Source organism: Centroberyx gerrardi, chromosome 17 (genome assembly GCF_048128805.1).
Source record: "Centroberyx gerrardi isolate f3 chromosome 17, fCenGer3.hap1.cur.20231027, whole genome shotgun sequence".
In the NCBI taxonomy this organism is placed as follows: domain Eukaryota; kingdom Metazoa; phylum Chordata; class Actinopteri; order Beryciformes; family Berycidae; genus Centroberyx; species Centroberyx gerrardi.
Window position 1 is genome coordinate 27,153,327 of NC_136013.1, and position 24,927 is coordinate 27,178,253.

Genomic DNA, 24,927 nt, shown 5'->3' on the forward strand with positions numbered 1-24,927 from the left:
GCAGAGCATCAGTGGAAGGTGTCTAAGCTCTCCATTCATCTGAACAACCTCAAGACACTGTTGAAGCTTTTTAATGCAGAGGTTAAAAACTCTAGACATGCCTATTTTACCAGCCTTATCAGGAACAATCTCTCCAATCCCGAAGCCATATTTAATATTATAAGCCGTGTTACTGATGCACCCCCTGAGACCTGTAATAAGCTTTTAAACTTTTTCACCCAAAAGATCTCTCTTATCAGACAGAGCATCATCCCGCCAGAAAGGCCAACCTCAGTCTGTCTACATGCTACCGCCTCACTCTGTTTTTCCTACCCTATTTCTGCTCCTGTTTTATCAGAAATTATTAACAAAATGAAACCCTACTCTTGTCCCTTGGACATTCTCCCCTACCATATTTTTAAAGATGTTTTTAGCACAATTACTCCTTCTATTCTGAAAGTTTTAAATTGTACTCTCTCTTCTGGTATTGTCCCCATCTACTTAAAAAATGGGGACCTTCTAAAAGGCTTAATGTGAAAACGGCTTAACGAGGCAAAACAATATTTAACATTGATGAAAAAATATGATTTTTTTCCCAGGTATACAGCAACATAAGAACTAGCAATGGTAAAAAGAAAAAGAAAATTTATATCAATTTGATTTTTTTATGAATTAATATAGTGAAAAAATTGCCAAAAAAGGGGGCTTAACGTGGCTTAATGAGCTAATATTGAAATGAAAAACTCTGAAAATTTATGATCCCTGAATTAAAGATGATTTTTTCTATTTTGATTTTAGGTCTTTAAACCACATTAAGCCCTCGTTTTTGCCTAAATTCAGACAGATGATTTTTTAAAAATGTTTCCCTATTTCTTCTAGACATTCTTTTTGGGCTCTTGAGTTTTTCATTTCAATATTAGGTCATTAAGCCACGTTAAGCCCCCTTTTTTGGCCATTTTTTCACTATATTAATTCATAAAAAAGTCAAATTGATGTAAATGTTCTTTTTCTTTTCACCATTGGTAGTTCTTATGTTGCTGTATACCTGAGGGAAAAAAATCATATTTTTTCATCAATGTTAAATATTTTTTTGCCCCGTTAAGCCGTTTTCACATTAAGCCTTTTAGAATGTCCCCAAAAATGCCGTAGTTCAACCTCTGTTAAATCAGATATTACGATATCCTAAAAGCAATTTGTTTACTATAATTTGAGAACTGAGAGGCACCAGAGGTGGAACACATCACAAACACAAATTTGGAAATGAATGAACTGAAAATAAATAAATAAATGGATTAAATAACCCTATCAAAAGAAATCTTTGTTGAAAGTTTTGAGTACTAAAACCCAGAAGTGAATTTAGCGTTTTTGAGACATGGGTTCCCTCGGCTGAAAAGTGATTACGATTTGAATGGGGCTTTGGTTAAAAGCCTGAAATAAGGTCTGTGGTTAAAACAAGCTTAAGATAGTTTCATGTTTCATTCTGTGAGATAAAGTAAATGATTAAACATCCTATTTGTGAATTTTGAAGCTTTTATGTGCCATAGTAAAGTAAGTTGCTAATTGTCTTAGAAATTGAACTACAGTGGGTTTGTCGCAACATCATCTCCTTATTATGCTGAATAGGCCGGCTTAAAGCTTCTAAGCTCTAGTACTCCTGCTCTTTTCAATTGAATGATATTCCATTGTACCATTTAATACATAAATGTGCATAAATGTTCCATTTACCAATTTGTGTTTCTTCTAATTGTAGGTTTTTTTAATTGAAGGTTTTTAAATTAGCTAGTGTAACTTAGCCATTAGCTGTGACATTGAAGAAGTGTAACCTCTGCTGTAGTTAATTTTTTCACAGGTTAGCCTAGCATTAGCTTTTACTAATATTGATTACATTTATGCTTTAAAACTCATAAAAGCAGTGTTGATTTGTGAAGATTATCTCATTACAAAACTGTCATAAGCCTGTATTACACATGGCATCAATCCAAAACCACATTCAAAAACCATTACAGTTATAGTGGGACTGCAGCCAACGAACCATGCCAACAAAAAAATGTCATCGCTGGACCGCACCCTATAATGGTGTGCCTCTTGTCTTGGCAGACTCATTGGTCTTCCCAGAGGATGAACGCATAGACATGGACTCCATCAACTGGATCTCCAGCACCAAGCGGACCAACAGCCAGCCAGAAACTATCCCTGTCAGCCGCTTCACTACCTGGGTAACCTTTGATGAAGACGAGAAACCCACAGCCCCCATCCCTCCTCCGGGACGGCCATCCCGCATAAAACTGGACAATGTCAGCCACTTCCAAGACACCAACAGCAACTTAGTTGGCCCTCCCACTTGGAACCAGAGTAAAACCCAAAATGGCAGCTTTGAGTGTCATCTCTTAGAACTCATCCCAGATGGCTCTCTAACAAACGAGCTTGAACCGCTGGTTCACAACAGCAACCCCTACTCAAAGAAGAACCCATTCTTTGATGAGGACTTCGATGACATTAAACCCTCCCTAATTAACCCCTTCAGCTCTTATTTTGATAGTAGACAGGAAGTGAAGTCATGGGTCCAAAGTAATGGTTGTCACCAGGAGAGTTCTCCTTTCAGCTTGCTTATTCCCCAAATACAAGATTCCCAAGTCAAGCAGGAGCCTGATTTGCTCTTCTCCAAGCTCCAACGCTCTGATGAGGTAGAGAAAGGAGGTGAGGCTGGGGCAGTCATCCACAACAATCCTCAGAATAACAGACTGGAATTGAAACAGCTGAAGAACCTCCAAATCTCAGATCCAGATGACCCAGGGAGTCTAACCCTTTCAGATGACACTTTGGATGAAGACGAGGTGGAGGGAGAGGAGGGACCAGAGATGCTGGAAAGCCCCTACCAACCCAATCACATGACTGCTCAGGAGGGCTGGCCAATGCTCCTCCGCATCCCAGAGAAGAAGAACATCATGTCATCGCGTCACTGGGGGCCCATCTATGTTCGGTTGTCCGATGAGGGCCTCCTGCAGCTTTTCTATGAACAGGGATTGGACAAGCCCTTCCGGACCCTCCACCTGGATCCCCAACATGAAGTCTCTGAGCACAGGCTCCAGAGCTACGAGGAGACCAGCAGGGTCCACACCATCAGTGTGGACCTGGTCCAATACCGCGAGAAGCGTCGTATCCAACCGAAGTCACCCATCACGCACCAGCCAATTCGAGAGCAGCTGGTCAAGCTTGCCACCACAAGTTACCATGACTACCTGAGCTTCAGATACTCTTTGGTTGAGCTGCTAAGACATTTGCCAGCTAATGCTGCAGTATCAGGGTCAGCTGGGCCAATCACACCAACAGGGGGTGGACCCTCAGAGGAGGAAGTCCAAGTGGAGGTGAGGGATGAGTTTTATGGAACTGTTGCAGAGGGAGATGGGAGGATTTTGAAGCAGTTGGTGATCACACGAGTCCATGTGCTCGCTTTCCTCTCAGGATTCCCCAGATGCCAACTTGGACTGAATGATGTCCAGGTAAGATGCCAAAGATTTTTCTACACTGTCTACAAAAAATGAAAAGAATATTTTTTATTAGGCCAAAAAATGTATGTTACAGAAAAAATTTCAATGTGCCAAGTACCTGTCAATTTGTACATTATCCAATGTTGTGGTATCAATTTGTATTATTACCAAAGTGTGGTACATGTATACATGGACTGGTCAGTTTGTACATTTACCAGTGATGTGAGTAAATGTAGAATTGTTAATAGATGTAGAATTGTTAAGGAATAAATTGTGATGCATCTTAGAATTGCTTATCCCCCACCTCTAGAGAGGAGTAGAGGATATACAGTTGGATTGCACTCTTGGTTTTGCATTATTTATACAGTACTGTTAAATATTCCATCTCAAAAAGTTACCAGCCAGTGTGGTGGATGACCCTTATTGATTTATCCACCAAAGACAAATTTAACCAGCATTTGGCGCTCTGTGGGTGTTTATTTTGGACCCTGTGTGCATTTTATTGATAGCTAATGCAAGGGTTCATTGCATTGCTAGTTGGAAGAATCTTGTGAAGTCTATAACAAGCATGTTTATTAAACCATTAATGTCTGTTGTAATGACTTACTTTTAACTCTTCCAGCTCAAAGGGAAAGAAGTGGTTTCCAGGCATGACATCATTCCTAACACCACCACTCACTGGATCCGATTCCATGACCTTAAACTTCATGACGAACATGCAGACGAGCTGGAGTTCCTCTCATCCGGTATCATTACGTTCACACCACCACCTTGCCGACGCTTTGAGCTACTACGTTTCCACACAGCTTTTGCTGAGAAGGCCCTCCCCTTCATGCTTCGCACGGTAGCTTGCATCAAAGGTGCAGAGGTCACTATCCAGTCCTGGCTACTCATGTCGCAAGGCTTCTCGTCCAACCGGGATGTACTGAACCTGATCCCCTGTGAGAATGTGGCGGTAAGAAATGATCTGGACATTCTTGGGTTGCAGCAGCACTCAATCTTTATTCCCTCTGTTAATGGCTTTGGGTCTTTAGATGAGATTTAAGTTAAATCTCATCTAAAAAAAAAAAAATTAAAATTAATATACTGTCACTGCCACAACTTTGTGGCAGTGACAGTATATTAATTTTAATTCAACTTTGTGACTATGCTGTATTTTCGAAAGGCTCCCAATTGTTTAACTTTCAACAGTTGACACTGTTATAAACTTTGCTTTAACATTACACAGGGTTCCCACTGATCATGGAATTTCTGTTATATGGCATTTTGAGGTGTGTATTCCAGATGGAAAGTCAGGGAATATGATTAATTGTCTGGGGAAGTCAGGGAATATCAGGGAATTTTACATTTATAGGAATATCCAACTTGTTTCACACATTAATTTGATTAGATGGTGGTTTTGAGCCCAGCTTGAGTAAAGACCAGACTGAAAAACATTTTTAGGTGATGGAAGCGCTCAGACTTTGCTATGGAAAAGTAAAGGAATTTGACATCAGGGCTACAGTGGAAACCCTGGTCACAGCAAATCATGCAGTCTAGGGATGCACATTTTAAAAAACAGTCTTGATTGATTTGCACTGAAGTTAATGATCAAATATCAATGTAGAGGTACTGCTGTGTTACTGTTGTCAGCCTCGGGAATCCTACTTGGGTGGCTTTCCACCAATCCAGTAGATTTGTATCAAGTGGTGGAGGAATTTTTTGCAAGTAGCCCTCCACTTTGGTTTCATGGTCATTTTGGGCTTCATGGGCTAACCGGCTGGGATGACGCAATTCAAAAAGTCGTTTAAGCTGTTAAGGTTAATCTACGTGATACATAACAAACAATAAATTGATCGTCAATTTTTTGTGAACATCCCTAATGCAGTCACATTCTTGGTAGCAATGTGATTGCTGAGAGTGACTTGTGTTGAAAATTCCCAGGTGCGGTATCCCATTCCTGAGATCTGGGCGAAGAATTTCCGTCGGGAAGGGGTGATGGGGGAGAAATCACTCAAGGCCCTATTTAATAAGGGCGCCAGCCTCGGCACAGCAACCACCTCAGGGTCAGAACCAGCCATGAGGGTTACGCTGGGGACAGCTAAATACGAGCAAGCCTTCAAAGCTGTGGTTTGGAGGATAAGCCGACTTCCGGACAAAAATTCTGGTAAAATATTGTTTGTCCCTTTCAGTACTGTACCAGTTGCTTGTTCATAGGAGTGTCTAATGGAATGAGTGATGGGCTTTCACATCACTGTGACCTTTGACTTCTCTGCCTGTGGTGCTCTTTTAGCTAGTTCTAAGACAGATTCACCATTTCTATGTTGTCATAGGAGGTGTGTGTGTGTGTGTGCGTGTGTGTGTGTGTGTTGGTGTCTTTATTTTACACTCATGTCAGGAATGATCTTGATGATGATGAGTTTGGGGCAGATTCCATCATGCTAGGGTGATTTCTCATTCATAAAGGGGAAATACCGGGTCGTTATTAGCGTTAACCTTTTCCCTTTACTCCCACCCCTTTTGATCATTTGCATATTGTGAAAGCGATTAATAAAAGCACACCACAGCACAAAAAATACCACCTGCTCTAGACAGACAGTATATTCTAGAAATTGTTGTTAACTAATTAAAATAAATGTAAATTATAAAAAAAATAATAAAGTTTTTATTATTATTACAATCATTATGTCCCAGGGAATTAATTATCATTGGAAACGCGTGAAAATGATTCACACACTGGCTTTGCAATTACTAATTACCACTCTGATTGCGGTTATAAGAGCCAGTTTCCATCTGATTCAGTTTATCATGGCCAACACTGCAATTGCAGCAGTAGGAGTGCATGAGGAGGAAGAGGTTTTCTCTGCTGTTGACAGGTCCATGCGGTCCATTGTACTGACACACAGGTGTGGATGAGGTGTTAAATATGTAGAGCTTAATTAGCATGTTGGTTTTGATTGGCTGTCACCCGAGTTAAGGATAACAGTGGTAATGTGGCTCAGTCACGGTATTTACAGGTGTGGTAAATTTACAAATGAGGTAAAATTACCAGATTTTTGCAGATTTGCATGATTTGCAGATTTTGTACGCTGCTAGTCTGTTACCGCAGAATTTTATGAGCCCCAATGTGTGCTTGTGTGTCTGCATGTGCATATGTATTACAATGACAGTAATGTTGTGTGTGTGTGTGTGAATGTGTGAATTTGTGCGTGTATTTACTAGGGTTTGACCAATATGGGTTTTTGAAGTCCAATACAGTAATTCTGGATTGAAACTACCGATAGTTTATATTTTGTGCAGATATTTGATATCTTGAAAAAAGATGCAGATGCATTCGAGAACCCTGTAGCGGCCATGTAGGGAGACCACCACGTAATTCCAGCATAACTGCCTAGTCTGACATGCTGCTGTCAACGCTGCAAACACCATGGTCAGCTTTTGTTATGTGGTTGGCTGTTCCAAAAAGGCAGGAAAAACACTGGAGAAGAAATAATTTCATAGGCTTCCAAAAATCAAGGAGAAAAAACAATTATCAGAAAAAGATTACATCTACGGATAGCCTCAATTGCAAAGAAGTCACAGCAATCAGTACAGCTTTTGCTCAGATCATTTAATATCTGGTCATTTTAACTAGGTATAGCTTTACAAATATAAGGCTTTCTATCCAAGTCAACAAGAAATCTTACTCAACTTTACAGAGAGAAATATCTGAATAACTAGCACACACTAGCGCACACACCATCATCTACTTTCATTGCTTAGTAAAGCAAAAGAAATACCACAGATTTGTTTGCACAGCTGTGATTGGTAACCAATTCTAAATCATTAGCATGATTATAACGTTACTTCCCTAAACTTTGACTACAATTGCTATTTTTTCTTAACACTAAAACAGATAACATTTTCTTATTGTGAAAGAGTGTGAACTCAGTCAAACTGAAATGTCATAAAAGTCATAAAATTACTTATGCAAATTCTTATAGACAAGTTATTCATGTGTAGCCTACATGTAGGTTCACCAGCAAGCCTCATTAAGTTTTAGAGTTAAAGTTATAGTATAACAACGTGGTGCTGGCCTTGCGCTAACTTGTCAGTGATCTTGGCCTTGGGTATGGTTGCTAAGGTATTTAGAACACTTTGGCAAAAGGTCTATTCAGTGTTTCCCCCATAATTGTATTCTTAGCAGAGCAGAAAAGCCTCTGAAACAGCATTCAGACCACTAGACACTTAAACTCTCCTTTGAAATCCATAATAATAAAAATAATCATGCATAGTTGTGTGGAATTTGATAAAAATGTTGCAATATAATCAATTCAGGTTAAGCCCTTCCCATAGACAGTGTAGTGTTGATCAATTCTACAATAAATATGTAATCAATCAAACTGCATCATATCCATCATATCAGACTAGACCGGATCCCATTTTATAAAAGGACAGTATTGACCTGATATATCGGTCAAAGTCTAATGTGTGTCTGTGGTTTGGTATGTCTCTGTTAGAGTCCATGTGCCCTCAGGCATTTTAAATGCCCGTCGGCATGGCTGCCTGTCCTGTGCTCCCATTGGTTGGACAAAGCAATAGCTGTCACCATTAGTTACTTCACAAACCTAGAAGGATTTCTCAGGCTATTGTGGGCCTCATCCCCCTTTCTTTAGTCCCCTGCCCCTTTTTATTTTCCTATACACCACTGCCAAGCCTGCATTTCATTTTCACTCTTTCTCTTCTCTTTCTTTTGTTTGCAGTCTGTTGGCTTTGCCCCTATTCTCTCTCTCCCTCTCATTTTGCCTTATGTCTTTTTATGTTCAGTCAGTCAGGAAACCTCATCTCTTTCTCTGTCCTTATATGTTATGTTAATGCAAGATAATACTTTTCTTGACTGAAATACTACTTCTTAGGATGATCAACTGATGGGAAAGTCTCCTATAGTAAGTGCAGATAGAGAGGGAATAAAAAGAAGAGAACACTTAAGATTGTGATATCTGACGTGTCTTCCTGTGTTTGAGGTCAGCCTAAGGCATCCTTATACTGGATTCAGCCACTTTCAGTTCTGGTTTTAGGCCAAAAGTGCCAAACCGCCATTGGCGCCAACCACCACTACTGTTTATCAAAAAACATCTCACAGCTGTGGCTGTCAGAAGAGACTAGTAGAAAAATATTGGTTGTCACTGGACCAATATATGAACAATCTTAATAATTTTTCTGCAAAACCTATGCCATTGTAGACCTTGGCATCAACAATTTGAGTCATTAGTTTTATTGTTCCGTGGTCTAAATACTGTTACAGAGGCTTTTCTACACTGATAAGAACAGAACTGAATGCTTGTCTTTTTTTTTTTCATGGGCATAAACATTTTCAAATTTAAAGACAGTGAATATTGGCTATTGGCAGGCTTCAGTCCAAAAATATAGATATTGTTGTCTGTCTTGTGTCTGTCTCGTGACTGGTGTCACCGGCAGTAGGGGGAGGTTGTTATCTGGGTGAGGATGTGTCCTTTTTTTTAAATAATTTGTTCTTTTGGGAAGCAAAGGATCAGCGTTGTTGCTGTGCCTTGTGAGGGAAATTCTTCTAAATTTTTAAGAGAGTTGATAAGTTTCAGAAGAATAATTCAATGTAGATGTGATGAATCATTTCTTTATTACATACAGTAGTTCAGTAGTTCTCTGAAAGGGATTGTCAAAGTTACAGCTTTTATACAGTGAAACAGTCTAAAGGCATGGGTGGGGGCTGCAAGATACAGGATCTGTATCACAATGTTTCTTCCTTTGACTTTGTTAAAGCTTCCACTTCCATGGGAGTAAACATACTATTTTCTACTAAGTCTGCTGAGATAAGCACATTGTGCCAGACACCTGCCAGGTGGGACAAACACACAGTTCACCCAGAGGTCTCCTTCTCAGGGACTTTCCAATATAAAAAAACACACAGATACATTTCACAGCATATAACAATTTAGCAATCACACGTCCCTAAACTATTCATCCTTCATTATGACAACAGGACATAAGGCATGTTTACTTCTAAATGTTACAATCATAATGAAATGCAATATTTTTCCCACATTCCCTCCTTTTGACACTCATGTGGCAATGAAAATATAATATAGAAAAATATGCAATAGCCAAGCAAAAACTCAAACAGAAGAATTATCATTCAAATCATCATCATCATAAGGGGAACCTGGGATCCAATCAGGGACAGGATAAAGGTCAGGGAGGTCAGGTATAGCGAACTATGAAACTAAGAATCTTTAGGAAGTGCAGACAATTTACTCTCGGGGTCCATGTTAGGGAGCATGTTCTACTACATTCAATATAGTCAGTCCTGTTACAGTTGTAATGACTATCACACTCATAAGTTTGCATAGTGAGAGACTTATGCAGCTATGGCACAACTGGAGGCATTGTAATTATGGGGGTGAATATCAACTTTGAACATTGTAGAGGAACCATGGAGCACAGTCCAACGGTGGGACTTAAACAATAGCCGCTCCACAGATGACTGGCTGGACACCTTCATCTGTGGAGCGGCTATTGTTTTAGTCCTGCCGTTGGACTGTGCTCCATGGTTGAGCGATGAGGAGAGTGGTTACCATTGATGCCTATGATGAGTGCTGGAGCTAGGAGTCTGCAACAGGATTCTTCGTCAAATCCCCAGAGGTTGGGTTTATGTCGCCGTCGTGGTGGCGGTTGCTGCATCTCTGGGGAACGGATTACACTGGGATACGTGTATCCAGGTGTCTTTCAGCCACTCTGACTGCAGTTGGAGTGGTCAGCAGCACCTGGGATGGTCCTGCCCAATGGGGTTGGTGCCAGTGCTTCCTTCTTAGGTCCTTTACTACCACCCAGTCCCCTGGTTGCATGTTGTGCGCTGTTTGTGCAGACAGGGGATGTCTGTGCCTCTGCCAACATTGTTAGTAGCACAAATTTCACACTTTACAAACATTTGGGGTTGAAAAACCTGGTGCATACCACAATCTATTTACAATGCTCAGCATCCCACCTTTTGACACATGGTCAAGACCATGAGTCAACTTAGCCAGGAAAGGGAAGGCAGAGCGTGGGAGGACTGGGAGCCCGTCCGGGCTGACCCATACTCCAGAAGGGAGTTGTGAGCACCCTTTTTTTTTTTGCCTCCAAGAGGTCTTTTCGCCACCGTCAGCTCCAGCCTGAAGCAAAGAGGCATCATCCTGGGAAGAAAGATGCATCTGCAAAATGGGGGAGACAGGAGAGAGGGCGGCTGCTTTAGCTGCTGCATCCACGACAGCATTTCCCTGTGAGACAGGGTCAGTGTTACCTGTGTGAGCCTGACATTTGTAAACAGAAACGGTAGTGGGCTGAACCATCTACAAAGAACACAGAGTCAGGGTTAGGAAGGGGTGTGTCAAGATCTTCACATGGTTTTTGATGTGGTTTCCACAACCTCCAGGCAACTTTATTTTGAAAGAGGTAGTTAGTAGTTAGTAGTGGGAATGGATGTTGCCTGCTACAGTTTAAAGCCCTTTGCACACTGAGCCAAGATATTTCCATGCACTCACATTTTTAAATCATAATTTATCTAACTTTTGCTGTAAAAAGCACGAATAAATGGAAGCGGGTAGAAGGCTGAAGAGCGGACTGCCAGTACGATTTGATTGATTGAATTATCTAGCCAATTGTATTGTTCGCAGCCATCCCAAGGAACCTGATTGGTCAGAATTTGAAGGTCCAGCCCTGCCTTGCAGATTTTTTTTTCCTTTACAAACCACAGTTTACAAAACGTTACCACGTGGTAAACCTGTCAAAAGTCTGTGAGTGCGCAGACGGACATCCGCGCGTGACAGCGGGTAAAACTGAAACTGTAAGCACAGAACTGAATATAGGGACTTGCAAAACAGAGTTTACAAGCACGGAACTGAATGTACAAACCTGCAAAGTGGAGGTTACAAGCACGGACCTGAATGTACAACCTTGCAAAATTAAGCTTGCAACCACGGACCTGAAGGTACAAACTTGCAAAACTAAGTTTACAAGCACATACCTAAGTGCAGGGGCGTTGTTAGGATTTCAGAACATCCGGGGCTCAGCCCAGAGGAAGTCACAGAACCATAGTAGGTTCTGTTTTTCTCCCCCCGGGAGAATTTTTTTAAAATTTAAACAGCAAAATGCATCAATCTGGTGTAATTTGACATGAACATACATGGGTGTAAATGAAGCAGCATAGTAAACAGTTTGAGCAGCAGTCTGTACAGGCCGACAGTGATACAGTATATTGTAGTCTGTCTGTCTCTCTCCTCAGGCCTGCCTCCTGAATTCTTCTCTTGACACTTATTTGTCTCCTCCCCTCATCTCTCTTTGTCTCTGTCTCTTCCTCTCTCTTGTTCATTTCAGGTTTTGCAAAAAATGAACAGACACAGTTTTCAATTAATATATAAAACTTTAAATATATATGATATACAGTATGTGCTCCTCACTCCTCATCTGTCTCTTTACTATAAAAAAAAAAAGATCCAATCCAATCATAATCCAGTGAGTTATATTTAATCAAAAGTTATATTTCTATATATTTCACTACCTATATCACTATATTACTACAACCTAAGAGTGAGCTACTTTGGTTTGTTTGTTATGTATGGAAACTTAACTTTAAGCATAACTAATTTTAAGAAGGAAATTATTTAACCTGTGATGTCCCTCTGTTAGGAAGCTGATATTTTCAATGCCACATCAAAGATCACCATGAAAAGCCTAATCCATTCTGAATGGCTGGAGGAGTCTACCAGCATAGTAAAATATACAGAGGCACAAATTAAAAATTACATTTTTAAACATTTTCTCACGTTTAAGGGAAACAATATTTTAAGTTGAAAATAATGTTTAATGTGAAGAGAATTAGTTAAAATATATATATAAAAATATAAATATAAATAAATATATATATATATATATATATATATATATATATATATAGCCTATATATATATATTTATATAAAAGAGAATTAGTTTTTGCATTTAATGTTCAGCAGCCCACATAAGTAGACCTGAATGGGAGGATTCAGCTTGTAGGCATCTAACCATGAAGCTATCAACCAAGTGTCAGTCAACTCGCCACCACACAGCTGCCTGATTTTTGCTGTCTTTCCAGATATGGATAATCAATCACTTGATTAAACTAACCTATAACATATCTTCCCTTTCTTCCTCTTTTGAAAACGTGAAGAAGATCCATAATCTGTCTTGTCTTTTCCTGACATTGTGTTTCCTGGCTGTTATGGCTGGCTGTATGTAGCCTACCTTGCCTTCTCTGACCTAGACTAGGACCGACCGATTAAAATCATCCATAACATAGCCTATTCCTTTAGTTCGACTCAAACTACACGATGACAGATTGACAGAGCCCCCTACCAAACAGACACACGTAGCAAGCAGCGACAGGTAAGTTCGATTTGTGTCCCGGCATGTACCTCGATGCACCCAAAGCCGGGCTTCAAAGCTGGCTCATGTAAAATAACCGGCCACTCTGACTACTAACTCAATTTTTTTTTTTTTTTTTTTAGATCCGGGGCTATTCATAAAACATTCGGGGCTGTAGCCTCGGACACCCAGGCCTAACGACGCCGCTGCCTAAGTGTACAAGTACACCTTTTTGAATGATTTAGTATTACATACGGACTCACCCTTAGCCTGTTTTGTGTTGTGGATTTCAGGCCAGTTGGTTTCTACAAGCTTCACGTACTGCAGCATAAAGACCCTCCATCTGAGTGGCAAAACCCTGGTCATCTGGGCATGGTCTGGTGTCCCAGTTTCCAGGTCTGATGTTAGCCCATCTAAGTTTGAAGCACCTACGACACTGTTTCCACCTCTTGAAGAGTGGGGTTATACATTGTCAATAACTGTTTCATAACTGTTCCATTTCTCACCTCCAGTCTGGGGGTCCAGCAATTCACTGGCCACTTCCTTTAGCTCGTCTGGTTGCCATGGCCTGTAAATCATCACTTCTGCTTGCCACTGGGTGTTCCCGTCCGCAGGTCGTGGCTGGGGGTTCGGGAACACCATCATTGGCAGTTGGTGCACCAGGATCTCCTGTTTTGAGTGAAATAAGGACTGGTGGCTGGAACGAAACCTGGGCTTAAAAGAACATGGTCAGCTTTCTTTTCTTTTTTTTATTGGTTTTTCATCCAGGGAAGGGTTCCCTGGACTAGTAGGAGGAGAAGAGTAGACAGACAGGTCAGGATACAGGTTATTGGGTGGGCCGTCTTCACCATCACTGTCTGGGTCTGCTAGGGGTGGATCAGCAGGAGGAGCATTCAGTGGAGGAGGAGCATACGGAGGAGGCAGATTCCTTTCTCTGGCCCTACTTCTCTGTCTGTCCTTTTTCTTTTTTTCGCTTACACTTAACTCTTCCGTTTTCTGTGATACCATTAATCCTGCTGTAGTTTTTTTGGCTGGACCGCAACAGCGGGGCCAGTCCTATAAACGCGAATGTCTGTCACTCACTGACTGACTGAGTGACTGACTGACTGAGTGACTGACCGAGTGATGAAGTTACACCGTTGGTCGGCCGTGGCACGTGGCACATCATAGGATCACAGAGCCAGAAATGTAAGTTTCGTTTTCTCCGCCATCTTGTTTCTCCGCTGAGATCGGGAACCCGTTTCTCCCACACAGTAAGCAGGCTGACATCATGCATGTAAGCTGAAGCTAACTGAAGCTAAAGTAGAATCTATACAATTATATCATATCGCTGTTTATTTCTATGCATATGTGCGAGCTCAGTCCACCTGACAGCCCTCTGTTCTGTCGGCAGAGAGAGAGACACAGACAAGCATGGAGGTTTTCGGCGCACGGGGGCTTACTGCCGACGTTTTTTGCGGGAGTTTCCCGGGGGCACGGTTCCGGCCAGTGCCGATAGCTGGGCGCCGATTTGTTCCCGGTGATCCGACCGACATTTCGGCGGGGGTCCCGACGCCGATGCGTTTTTGGCACCGATGGGTACCAGAGCGACGGGGCTTGGATCGGGAGGATCAATGCGGGCCATTGGTCGGCCGTGGCACGTGGCACACCCATACACGGTCCAGCCATATACTAGGTTTTGACCTAGTCTTGTTTAGTTCTATCCTTTTCAGCTCTAATTTCAGCTTCTCGTTCCCACTTTCTGAATGAGTGCCAATCTATCTTCTCTTTCCTACATTTCTTTCCCTTTTTTCTCTCTTCCTCTTCTCTCTCCTCTAACATCATCCTACTTCTCTCTAAACAATCCTTACTGAGTGTACCTGTCATGGGGAATATACTGTTACACTGACATTGCCAAGATCTTATTGATTATTCACATCATACATCATTCATTCTGTAAATCAGAGTGATTTTCAGCCGGGCAGCTTGTATGATACTTGCGTTCCGAGCAGCGTGCCCCTTAGTGTATTATCTGTACACTTGACACTGAATCAATCACTCAGAACCTTATTTCTTCATTCACACAACCTGTTTGTATAAAACTTTATACTACTTGCTTTTTATTTTTTAATATTTATAGACTAGTCTTTCATTTATTCTAACTTGAGCTTGAGCTTGTGCACATTATTGAGTCTGCCACACACTTATGATAAAAGTTACCTCCCAGAGGAATTACACTCTCAATATTCTTAACAACTGTATTGGTTCTGCCACACAGGTCTTATGATAAAAGTTACCTCCCGGAGGAATTACACTCCCAATATTCTCTAAAGTCTGATACTACACATAGAATTACACAGATTTAATCCAAGTTTGATACCACACAGGAATTACACAAACTTAGTTTCAATACCACGAAGGATTTACCTGAAACTGGCATATTCAAAACCACAAAGGAATTACATGAATATGGAATATTCAATACCCCGAAGAAATTACATGAATATTTATCCACTACCACACATGAATTACGTGAATTTACTTAGGTTTTACAGAGAATGATTCATAACATCTTACTCACTTAATCAAGTGGATGGAGCGTCCACTGTCCGTCGCCCGTGCCTGACCTCAGGCGGGATTCCAATTCCACGTTTGTTGGAGCGGAACTTTCCCTGAGTCTCTCAGAGACTGTCGGCCGTTTAACCCTCAGTCTAGGCTCAGGCGTCGATCAGTGAAGCGTCCATCCCATCCTCGTCACCAAAAATGTGAGGGAAATTCTTCTAATTTTTTAAGAGAGTTGCTAAGTCTCAGAAGAATAATTCAATGTAGATGTGATGAATCATTTCTTTATTACATGCAGCATGGGAGAAGTACATAACAACAATGTCAGTAGTTCTCTGAAAGGGATTGTCAAAGTTACAGCTTTTATACAGTGAAAAAAACAAGTCTAAAGGCATGTTTACTTCTAAATGTTACAATCATAATGAAATGCAATATTTTTCCCACAGCCTCCTGTCAGTACCTTCCTGCAGGAAAGCTAATGATCCTAAAACAATTAAATGACTCTTCTCTATTTTATATACCAATAGTATTATTCACTCTGATGATTAGTTTTATCTACAGTATAAAACGTGGAAATCAAACATATGCGATCGATTTAACAAACGTGGCGGTGTAGGTGCTCAGATGAGAGACAGAGAGAGTTGAGAGAGAGGGAGAAGGTATGCCGGGGGGAGACCTACACTACGGCCACCAGCGGGTGGCGCAAATTATATGCGCTGAAGTGTTTAGCTTATTGCTAGCAAAAATACTGCTTAGACTAGAAAACGGTTAAAGAAATCAACGGACCCAGTGCCATTAGAGACATAAATATACGTAGGTAAAAACGGACCGACTTTGAAAATCCTGCATTAGACGTAGACTGTGACAGAGACGATTATGTGAAACCCCATTCATTTTCCCTAGGGAGAAATCACAATGGAACCGGAATTCCATAGCGATTTCTGCAAGCAAGCACACTTACGTTGTTCTTAGTCTAACTTATTGTGTGATTACTGAGTCAGCAATCACAGGTATAATATTCTTGCTCTTTATTATTAGTGTGCTTGCTTCAGCAACCAAACTATTGTTATCCATCTTCATACTATAAAATGAGGAAAACTCTGTCCGTCTGTCTGTCTGTCTGTCTGTCTGTCTGCATCCATTTTGCTCCTCAATGGGTTGGCCAATCAATCTGAAACTACACATGGGCATTGAGCATTGGCATAGGCAGGGACTGACAAAGCAGATTTTTCCATTTTCCCAAATTTACGCTGTTTATGCGCATTTTTGAACTGTTGGAGCTATCGATGCCGTTCCAACTCTCAAATGTTAAGCATGTTCGGGAATAGTGTGCTATTACTTTTCTAAGCGTTCGGAGTTATAGTTTTTTCACAATTTATGTTTACACATGATATTTTTCCCCATAGAAATGAATGGAGAATGTTCAGCCCATAGAGATATAACACTATGGTTATATCTCTATGGTTCAGCCTGCTATAGAGTGGATGATGTCATCACACACTCTAGGCACTCTAGAGGCTGTGATTTTTACTAAATATTCAAAGTTTTGAAACTGTGGTAGCTCCCACATTTTTCACCCTAGAGACACATATTACACATCAAACTGTTCTGCTACTTCTTGTGCCACTCACAATGTAAATATCTAATTCATAGTTTATAGCTTTTGAGTTACGAACGTTTGTTTAACATGAGTGCAAAACTGTGTTTTACAGCACTTTTCTCTCATTTCAGCAGCTTTGTCCTTTACACATTTTTAAACTGTCACTATTCCCACAGTTTTCACACCACATACATATATTTGACATCAAACTGTTCACATACATCTTCTCTCTCACACAATGTAATTGTTCAACACTAGTGCTTTACAGTAATTTTGCCTTTTTTCAACAGCTTGTTCATTTTGCACATACAATATTTGATCTGTAGTCATTTCCACAAATGTAACACTACATAGACATATTACACACCAAAATATTCACCTACGTCTTCTGTCTCTGACAATGTAAATATCTAAGTGATAGCATTTGTGCTTTTTGAGCTATGGACGTTTGTTTTCAGAGTATTCCAGTCCAAATTCTCAGTCTCCACACAGCCTTTTTTTTCCTTCTGTAGAGATTGTGATTAAAGGATCCAGAACACCTGGTGACTGGTGGGAGACAGGGAGAGAGGCAGAGAGAGAGACACACATCTACAATGACTGATTCTACTTCCATTACAACTACTGCTGCTACTACTACTACTACTATTTCTACTTCTAATACTGCTACAACTACTACTGCTACTACTACTACTTCTAATACTGCGACTACTACTACTGCTGCTACTACTACTACTACTACTACTATTTCTAATACTGCTACTACTACTACTACTACTACTTCTAATACTGCTACAACTACTACTAGTACTTCTAATACTGCTACTACTACTACTGCTGCTAATACTGCTACTGCTACTATGTCTAATACTGGTACTACTACTATTTCTAATACTGGTACTACTATTGTTACTACTACTGCTACTACTACTACTACTTCTAATACTGCTACTACTACTTCTAATACTGCTACTACTACTTCTAATACTGCTACTACTACTACTTCCACTACTAGTACTTCCACTGTTACTAGTAGAATAGTGGTATTATTTACAGTAGGAGTTGTAGAACTACTACTGTAAATAATACCACTATTACTAACTCCAACAGACTACCCCTGCTACCTGTACTCGTACTATTTCAACTACATACTACTGTAACAGTTACTACTGCAAATACTACTGCAAGTACTACTACCATAGCTATCACTACTACAGCAACTTCTACTGCTGCTATTGTTATTATACAACTACTAGAATGACAAATGCTTTCACTACTACTGCTGCTACTACTACAACGTTGCTACTTATATGGTTTCTAATACCGATAGTCCAAATACTACTACTACTGCTAATTGTATTACTTCTACTACTACTACTAGTGCTACTTTTATGACTTATGACTTTTACATGTCCTACTACTACTGCTGCAACTACTACTACTACTACTAATATTATTGCTACTTCTACTACTATTGCTACTTCTACTGTTACTAATACTGCTACCATTTTAAACTATTAATTCAACTACTTCAAACACTTAAACTACTACTACTATTACTGTTGTACTGCTACTGCTGCTACTACTACCACTATTGCTACTTTTACTGTTTCTAATACTGGTAGTCCAAATACTACTACTGATAGAAGGCTTCTCTCCTTTCTCTACAGACACTGTCAGCAGAGCTCCCCCTGGTGTCCTATTCACGACACTGTTGATTCTTCCTGTACTGTAGTATTGTGTTTATGACGCCAGGGGGAGCCCCACAGACACAGTCAACAGAGCTCCCCCTGGTGACCTATTCATGACACTGTTGATTCTCCCTGTACTGTTGTGTCATGTTTATGACGCCAGGGGGAGCTCTACTGACATTGTGCCCTTAACATTGAAGGCTTGTATTCAGTAATTTCTTATAGTCACTGCCACCTAATTATTCAAAAGTTTTTCTAAAGTGATCCAGTCATTTGCTTTAGTCAAACATGACCATCTACAGTGTATGTAACATGCACACACAGCTCTACTGCTACTACTACTACTACTACCACTACTAGTGCTACTTCTGTTTCTAATACTGACAGTCCAAATACTACAACTACTGCTGCTAATTATATTACTTCTACTACTGATATTACAACTGCTGCTTTTACTACAACCCATAATACTACAACCTTCAAAAACATTATTAGGCCTACCTATCCTTCCATGTATTGATAACTACAGGACTTTTGGCTGTTCAAATAACTTGCATAAGATCCAAATACTCAAAATGTAAAGACATTCAAACTCTTTGTAATGAATTCAACTGTCTTCCACCTTCCTTCCTGAAGCAAGCCCACAAATTTTCTTCAGTAACCTTTTCTAGTTATTATTTTTATTCTTCTGGACGGAGTTTTGCCTGTTAATGCAGCTTGAACCGTTTGATCTATCGACGCGGTTCAAACTCAATTTTTTGTTTTTTCGTAATTTTTTTGTTTTTTCGCAATTACGTTTAAACATGATTTTTTTCCCCATAGAAATGAATGGCGGAATGTTCAGTATGCTAGAGTGGGTGATGTCATCACCCACTCTAGCCACTCTACAGACTTTAGAGGCTGTGATTTTTACTAAATATTCAAAGTTTTTAAACTGTCATTATTCCCTTCGAAGTCATAGCGTTTATACTTTTTGAGTTAGGAACGTTTGTTCAACACTAGTGCAAAACTGTTTTACAGCACTTTTCTCTCTTTTGAACAGTTTTGTCTATTACACATTTTTAAACTGTCACTATTCCCACAATTTTCAGACTACATACATATATTTTACATCAAACTGTTCAGCTATTTCTTCTTCCACTCACAATGTAAATATCTAAGTGATAGCATTTGTAGTTTTCAAGTTAAGGATGTTTGTTCAACACTAGTGCTTTACAGTAATTTAGCCTTTTTTCAACAGCTTTTTCTTTTTGCACATACAGCATTTAAACTGTAATAGTTTCCACAATTTTTACACTATATACAAATATTACACATCAGAATGTTCATCTACTTCGCCTGTCACTTGATGTATGTACATATGTACAATGTACATACCTAAGTGATGGGATTTGTAGTTTTCTCTCTAGAGTCTCTCTGTAGGTGAGGGCTTTGTTATGGAGCGTGTCAGGGTCACTTTCTATTAGGTGATTATAAAATTTAAATGCTCTCATTTGGATTTTGATAATTAGTGGGTCTCATCCTAATTCTTCCTCTGTCTCTCTCACATTGTCGGACACACACACACACACACACACACACACACAGTGGCGGGGGTGGGAGGGGGGCACACAGCCAGTTCATGCACGGATTATAGAAGTTGCATTCTTTCCAACTCTCTCTCTCTCTCTCTCTCTCTCTCTCTCTCTTTCTCTCTCTCTCTCTCTCTCTCTCAAATTCAAATAAGCTTTACTGTCAGGGCAAGACAATTTCTGTTGCCAGAGCATTAGCAAGAATATAATCATCAACAATAAACAATCATATTAAGAAGTCAAATATTATACATATTAAAATATTATAATAGCACATATCACTGGTCACTGGTTTCTCTTGTCATTGGACATGAGAACAGAAAGTGTATTTCTGTCTCTATTTCCATGAGATTGCAGTGCTGCAGAGCCTCTGGTCTTTGGTTTTCCAGTTTTTTCTTCAAACCTGAAAACCCAAAGACCAAACCTGGAAGGTTTTTTTTCAATTTCCAGGTTATGGTCCCCAAGTCTGTATTTCCTAAGAATGTTTCTTTCTTTAACTTCATGAATGCTAAGGTATTTAGCCAATTTCATTTCTCTGTCTTAAGTTTATTCTGGTTTTTAATTCCGTTATTTCAATTATCTGTGTAGCGCTGTTTTAAGTGGAGGTCAAGGCACTTTATTGTGTCTCTTTGTAAAATTTAGCATTTTCTAGTTATTATTATTATTATTCCGCTTATTCTGCCCTAAAAGTATCTGGATCTCAGAAACCGTAAGAGCTACAGCAACCAAACTTGGCAGATAGGTCCAAAGTCTCAGCCGCTACTCAGGCAACGAAACCCACGTCAATTTGCCTCATGGTGGCGCTATAACAAGCAACTTTACGTTTTGGCCACTTGCATGGTGCTTTATTATATAAATGTAATAAAGCCATGCCCGTGTAGATTGTTTTACAAAGGAGAAAAGGAAAATCAAGTCCTTTTATATATTACATATTTATTACATAAATGTAATAAAGCACCATGCAAGTGTAGACAGTGTGTGGGGTTATATATTTTTTTCCTTACACACCAATGTAAATTAAATGTTAAACTAATAAGTAACCACAACACTGACTGTTCATACAGAATACAATTATTTTATTATAGAAAAGGCATAAAAAAGGCACATGTAAAAACATAATATACTGCTTATGCAGGACCATAATGGGGTGCTGTTATGTTACAAAATCTACATCTGTGAGTGTACACAGGGGTGTGTTCCACTGTGGCAGGTATTGCAGTGTAGTAAAGTAGTGCAGTATCAATAACAAAAATGATTTATAATTTGATGTGTTTAGGTATCTGTTACTTATTCGTGGAAAACACCCAACTACATCCTGACCTCATGCCAGTTAACCAAAACCAAGGAAGAAGAGGCAAAGTATTCAAATGAAACATATTGACAGTATGTGTACCGTTGCTCAGTGGTTACAGGTATGTAGCCTACAGATCCTTTGTCAGCTAGTGCTGGGGCATTCTAGGTCGCAGGGTAAGGGTAGTGATACCAGTGTGTGTGGTGCTCTACTGTACCCAGCTACGTTGGGTTCAGACGCCCTCTTGATTGAACTGAGACATGTGGCTGCAATGACATCCTTTTCTGGCCTGTCAGACTGGGCGCACAGGTCTTCTGGAATGGGGATCTTCAAAACCTGGCTCACATAAGGTGCAGGGTCCTGGAACACGTGATCAAATATGAGGTCAATCAACTCATCGACGTAATCTGTGGAGTAACAGAAACACAGAAATCATCAGTTGTTCCATTACAAGAGAATGTACATCACATACATACTTGTGTGGCCTGACACTGGCAAGTAGCAAAATGTGCAATTTTGATTTATAGATTATTTCATACTATAGTTCAGGGGTACTCAAACTTTTTTTTTAACTTATGAATTTTACACAAGTTCAATGGTCCGGAACAATGCCAGTAAACGCGGCGACATAAATCAGTGTCCATAACTTGTCCATAACATAACTTAAACATAACTTAAAGTACACACATTCAATAGCACAGTCTGGTAGCTTGAATCAGTGGGAGAAATGGCACTGTTTGCCTGTAACCAATAGCCCTTTTCACACATGAAACCCGTAAAAGTGCCAGATTTTCCAGCAATGGTAGCAGTTTGTGTTGTTCACACGACATGCCGTTCCGCCTTTAACGTAGTGCTGCCATTCACACAGCACTGGTAATACCGTTACATTCCACTGTTGTCATTTCCCAGAAATTACGTTTAACCGCCGGAGTCTCTGCAGTTTGAAAACACGGCGGGTTAATCTCTCTGTCCACTCGATCCCAGGATCTCTCTTATTTCACCGTCTGTCCAATTCCACATTTTCCTCAAAAAAGTAAAGCTACAGCCTGTTGTATGATGGTTTGTATTCCCTTCCTACAGTTCAACAGCAGAGCATCCTATAACGTTGTGCTTGTTCAATCCGTGTATTTTTTTGGTCATTCTATTTTCTTTTCAGAAATGGTGATTTGATTGTCATTGAAATTTTATTTTTCATTTAATCTACAAATTAAAGAAGACATTTCTCGTTTTCCTGGTCAGAAACAGCAGATAAAACATAAAGGACTTGATTGGTTATCTCCTTTGTAAAACATGGATCACTGTTCAATTCAGTAATAAACTTTATTTCATTATTTCATGTTTTTTGCCAGAAAAATCAGACTAGTTCATAATAATAGCCTGTTGATTGATCACACATGATAGGTCTAATTATGATCTGATATGCGCGATATTCTAATATCCACGTGTTGGAGCTTTCTCAGCTCTCAGGAATAGGAAGGTGAAATTATTCCAGACAGGACGATGGATTAGTAAAATGGTCTTGAACATACTTTTTTGTTATTGTTTTCTTTATTTAGTTTTTTTTTATTTTCTGTTTTACAAAGGAGAAAAGGAAAATCAATTCCTTTTATAAATGTTGATTCTGCCGTTTGCTGACCAGGAAAATGAAAAATACCTTCTATTTCCATTTTTCAGTTGTGGATTTTTAAATGAAAAATAATCACCATTTGTTTTTCATTTTTTAATTTCTGTTTGTGAAAAGAAAACGGGGTCAGCTCAGTTGACTCAGGGTCCTCCTCATCCTCTTCCTCCTCCGTTAGGTCAAGACGGGTCTCTTGGATGGTCTCTTGATAGGTGGGGAGGTCAGACTAGGTTGTGGAGTAACAAATGGGACAGTTGAAGTGCCAACTCTGAAATCTCTGCAGGACATTGCTGCTTGGGTACCTTGTATGCACAGAAGCAGATTTTGAAAATCCTGTCAGTGACAGACTGTGCAATAAGTAATGAAAATGTAGAGCTGCAATGAGTCATTCCTGTAAAAAATTCTGAACACACTAACTGGTGTATTCAACATATGATCTCGTCTGCCAGACCACTAACCTGTACTTCTGACGTGATGCTGCAGAGTTTTCAGTGATAGCTGTGTGCCAAGCGGTCTGTCACTGGGGGGGCAGTCTGGCAGCCAACATGTTGTACCATTGGGAATGTCTGAGATGTGCTGGCCTAATAGCAAGGAATATAAATGTTTACTGCAACCAATTATCTCAGATTTTTTTTTAGGATATTGCATCATGACTAATACCTACACCTTACAATATACTGCAATCCAATACTACATTACCACAAACTACAGCCTCAATAATTACTATGTAGTTGATTCTAAATGTCTCCAACACAGTCTCAAGTAGAACAGGGCATCATAACCTCCAGAAAGTTAGTATTTATTGTAGTCTTGGTGTTCAGGTTTTCTAGTTATTTTTTTCCACAACCCCAGCTGACAGTGGACTAGAGTTACCAGAATAGGTGCAAAGACAGAACGGGAAATGTTACATCTCATCAGCCAATCCATTCCATTCATTTGGCGTTAGAAGTGAAATGTTCGTGGTGACAAAAGTCCCCGATAAACAAAGTACTGTTCGAGTTTTGCCACGTTACAGGTGCGGCTGTCTCGTTTAAGGAGATGTGTCCGCAAAGTGAGCCAGAGGAGCTAACCTTAGCTAATGCTAGATTAGCTAGCTGCTAGCGGCACTAACCCCTAACCTTGATGATAGTAGGTTTGTCCTAACGGCACCGGGTTAACAAGACGAGGTGCTCGTTTTGGCCGGCTGAGGTACAGCTGACTCTGGCTGCACATGTTTTGCCCCAACTGACCAACAGGCGTATTCATAGGCCCGCAACAAACTCCGTCTCATCGGGGCTGGAGCTAAACCACTACCCGATGCTAATCGGACTGAAATACCATAAACTACCGTACCCATTTCTCATTCTCAAGCTACGTATTAAAACATAAAGAAGAAAACAATGTTGCAAACAAGCAAATGGAACATAACTTTACACACGTTAGCAAACCGTGACATGTTCTCAAGCCCAACTGACTGTACTGTAAATATTATTACAAAGTGGCGACACTTACCAATTGCACGTTTCCTGTGGCCACGTCCAGTTGGGATAGATCCATCTTTCACAAACCACCAAAATAGCTCTTTTGATCGGGACAGTCTTGCTGCAAATCCTGCTTTGTACTGACACTCGTTTAAAAAGCAGTCCGAGTGAGGCAAAGCCATTAGCACAAACATACAAATTTGGACTAAGTTAACTGTAGTCGGAACGTATTGTCAAAAATACATTCCAACCACTCTTTCCTTTTTTTCTTGAGATGCTGAAGGGAATGTAGAGATTTGTGTTCAGCTTTGCATCCA

The 24,927-nt window shown here is 40.0% G+C and overlaps 1 protein-coding gene across 1 annotated transcript in view; it reads left to right on the top strand.

The window, feature by feature from the left end:
• ston2 (stonin 2) overlaps positions 1-24,927 on the top strand; it is a 66,966-nt gene that overhangs the window by 33,316 nt on the left and 8,723 nt on the right. The window contains exons 3-5 of the mRNA XM_078289374.1: positions 2,077-3,479; positions 4,090-4,422; positions 5,391-5,613. Of these exons, the coding sequence (XP_078145500.1) occupies positions 2,077-3,479; positions 4,090-4,422; positions 5,391-5,613 (1,959 nt within the window). The remainder of the gene's footprint in view (positions 1-2,076; positions 3,480-4,089; positions 4,423-5,390; positions 5,614-24,927) is intronic.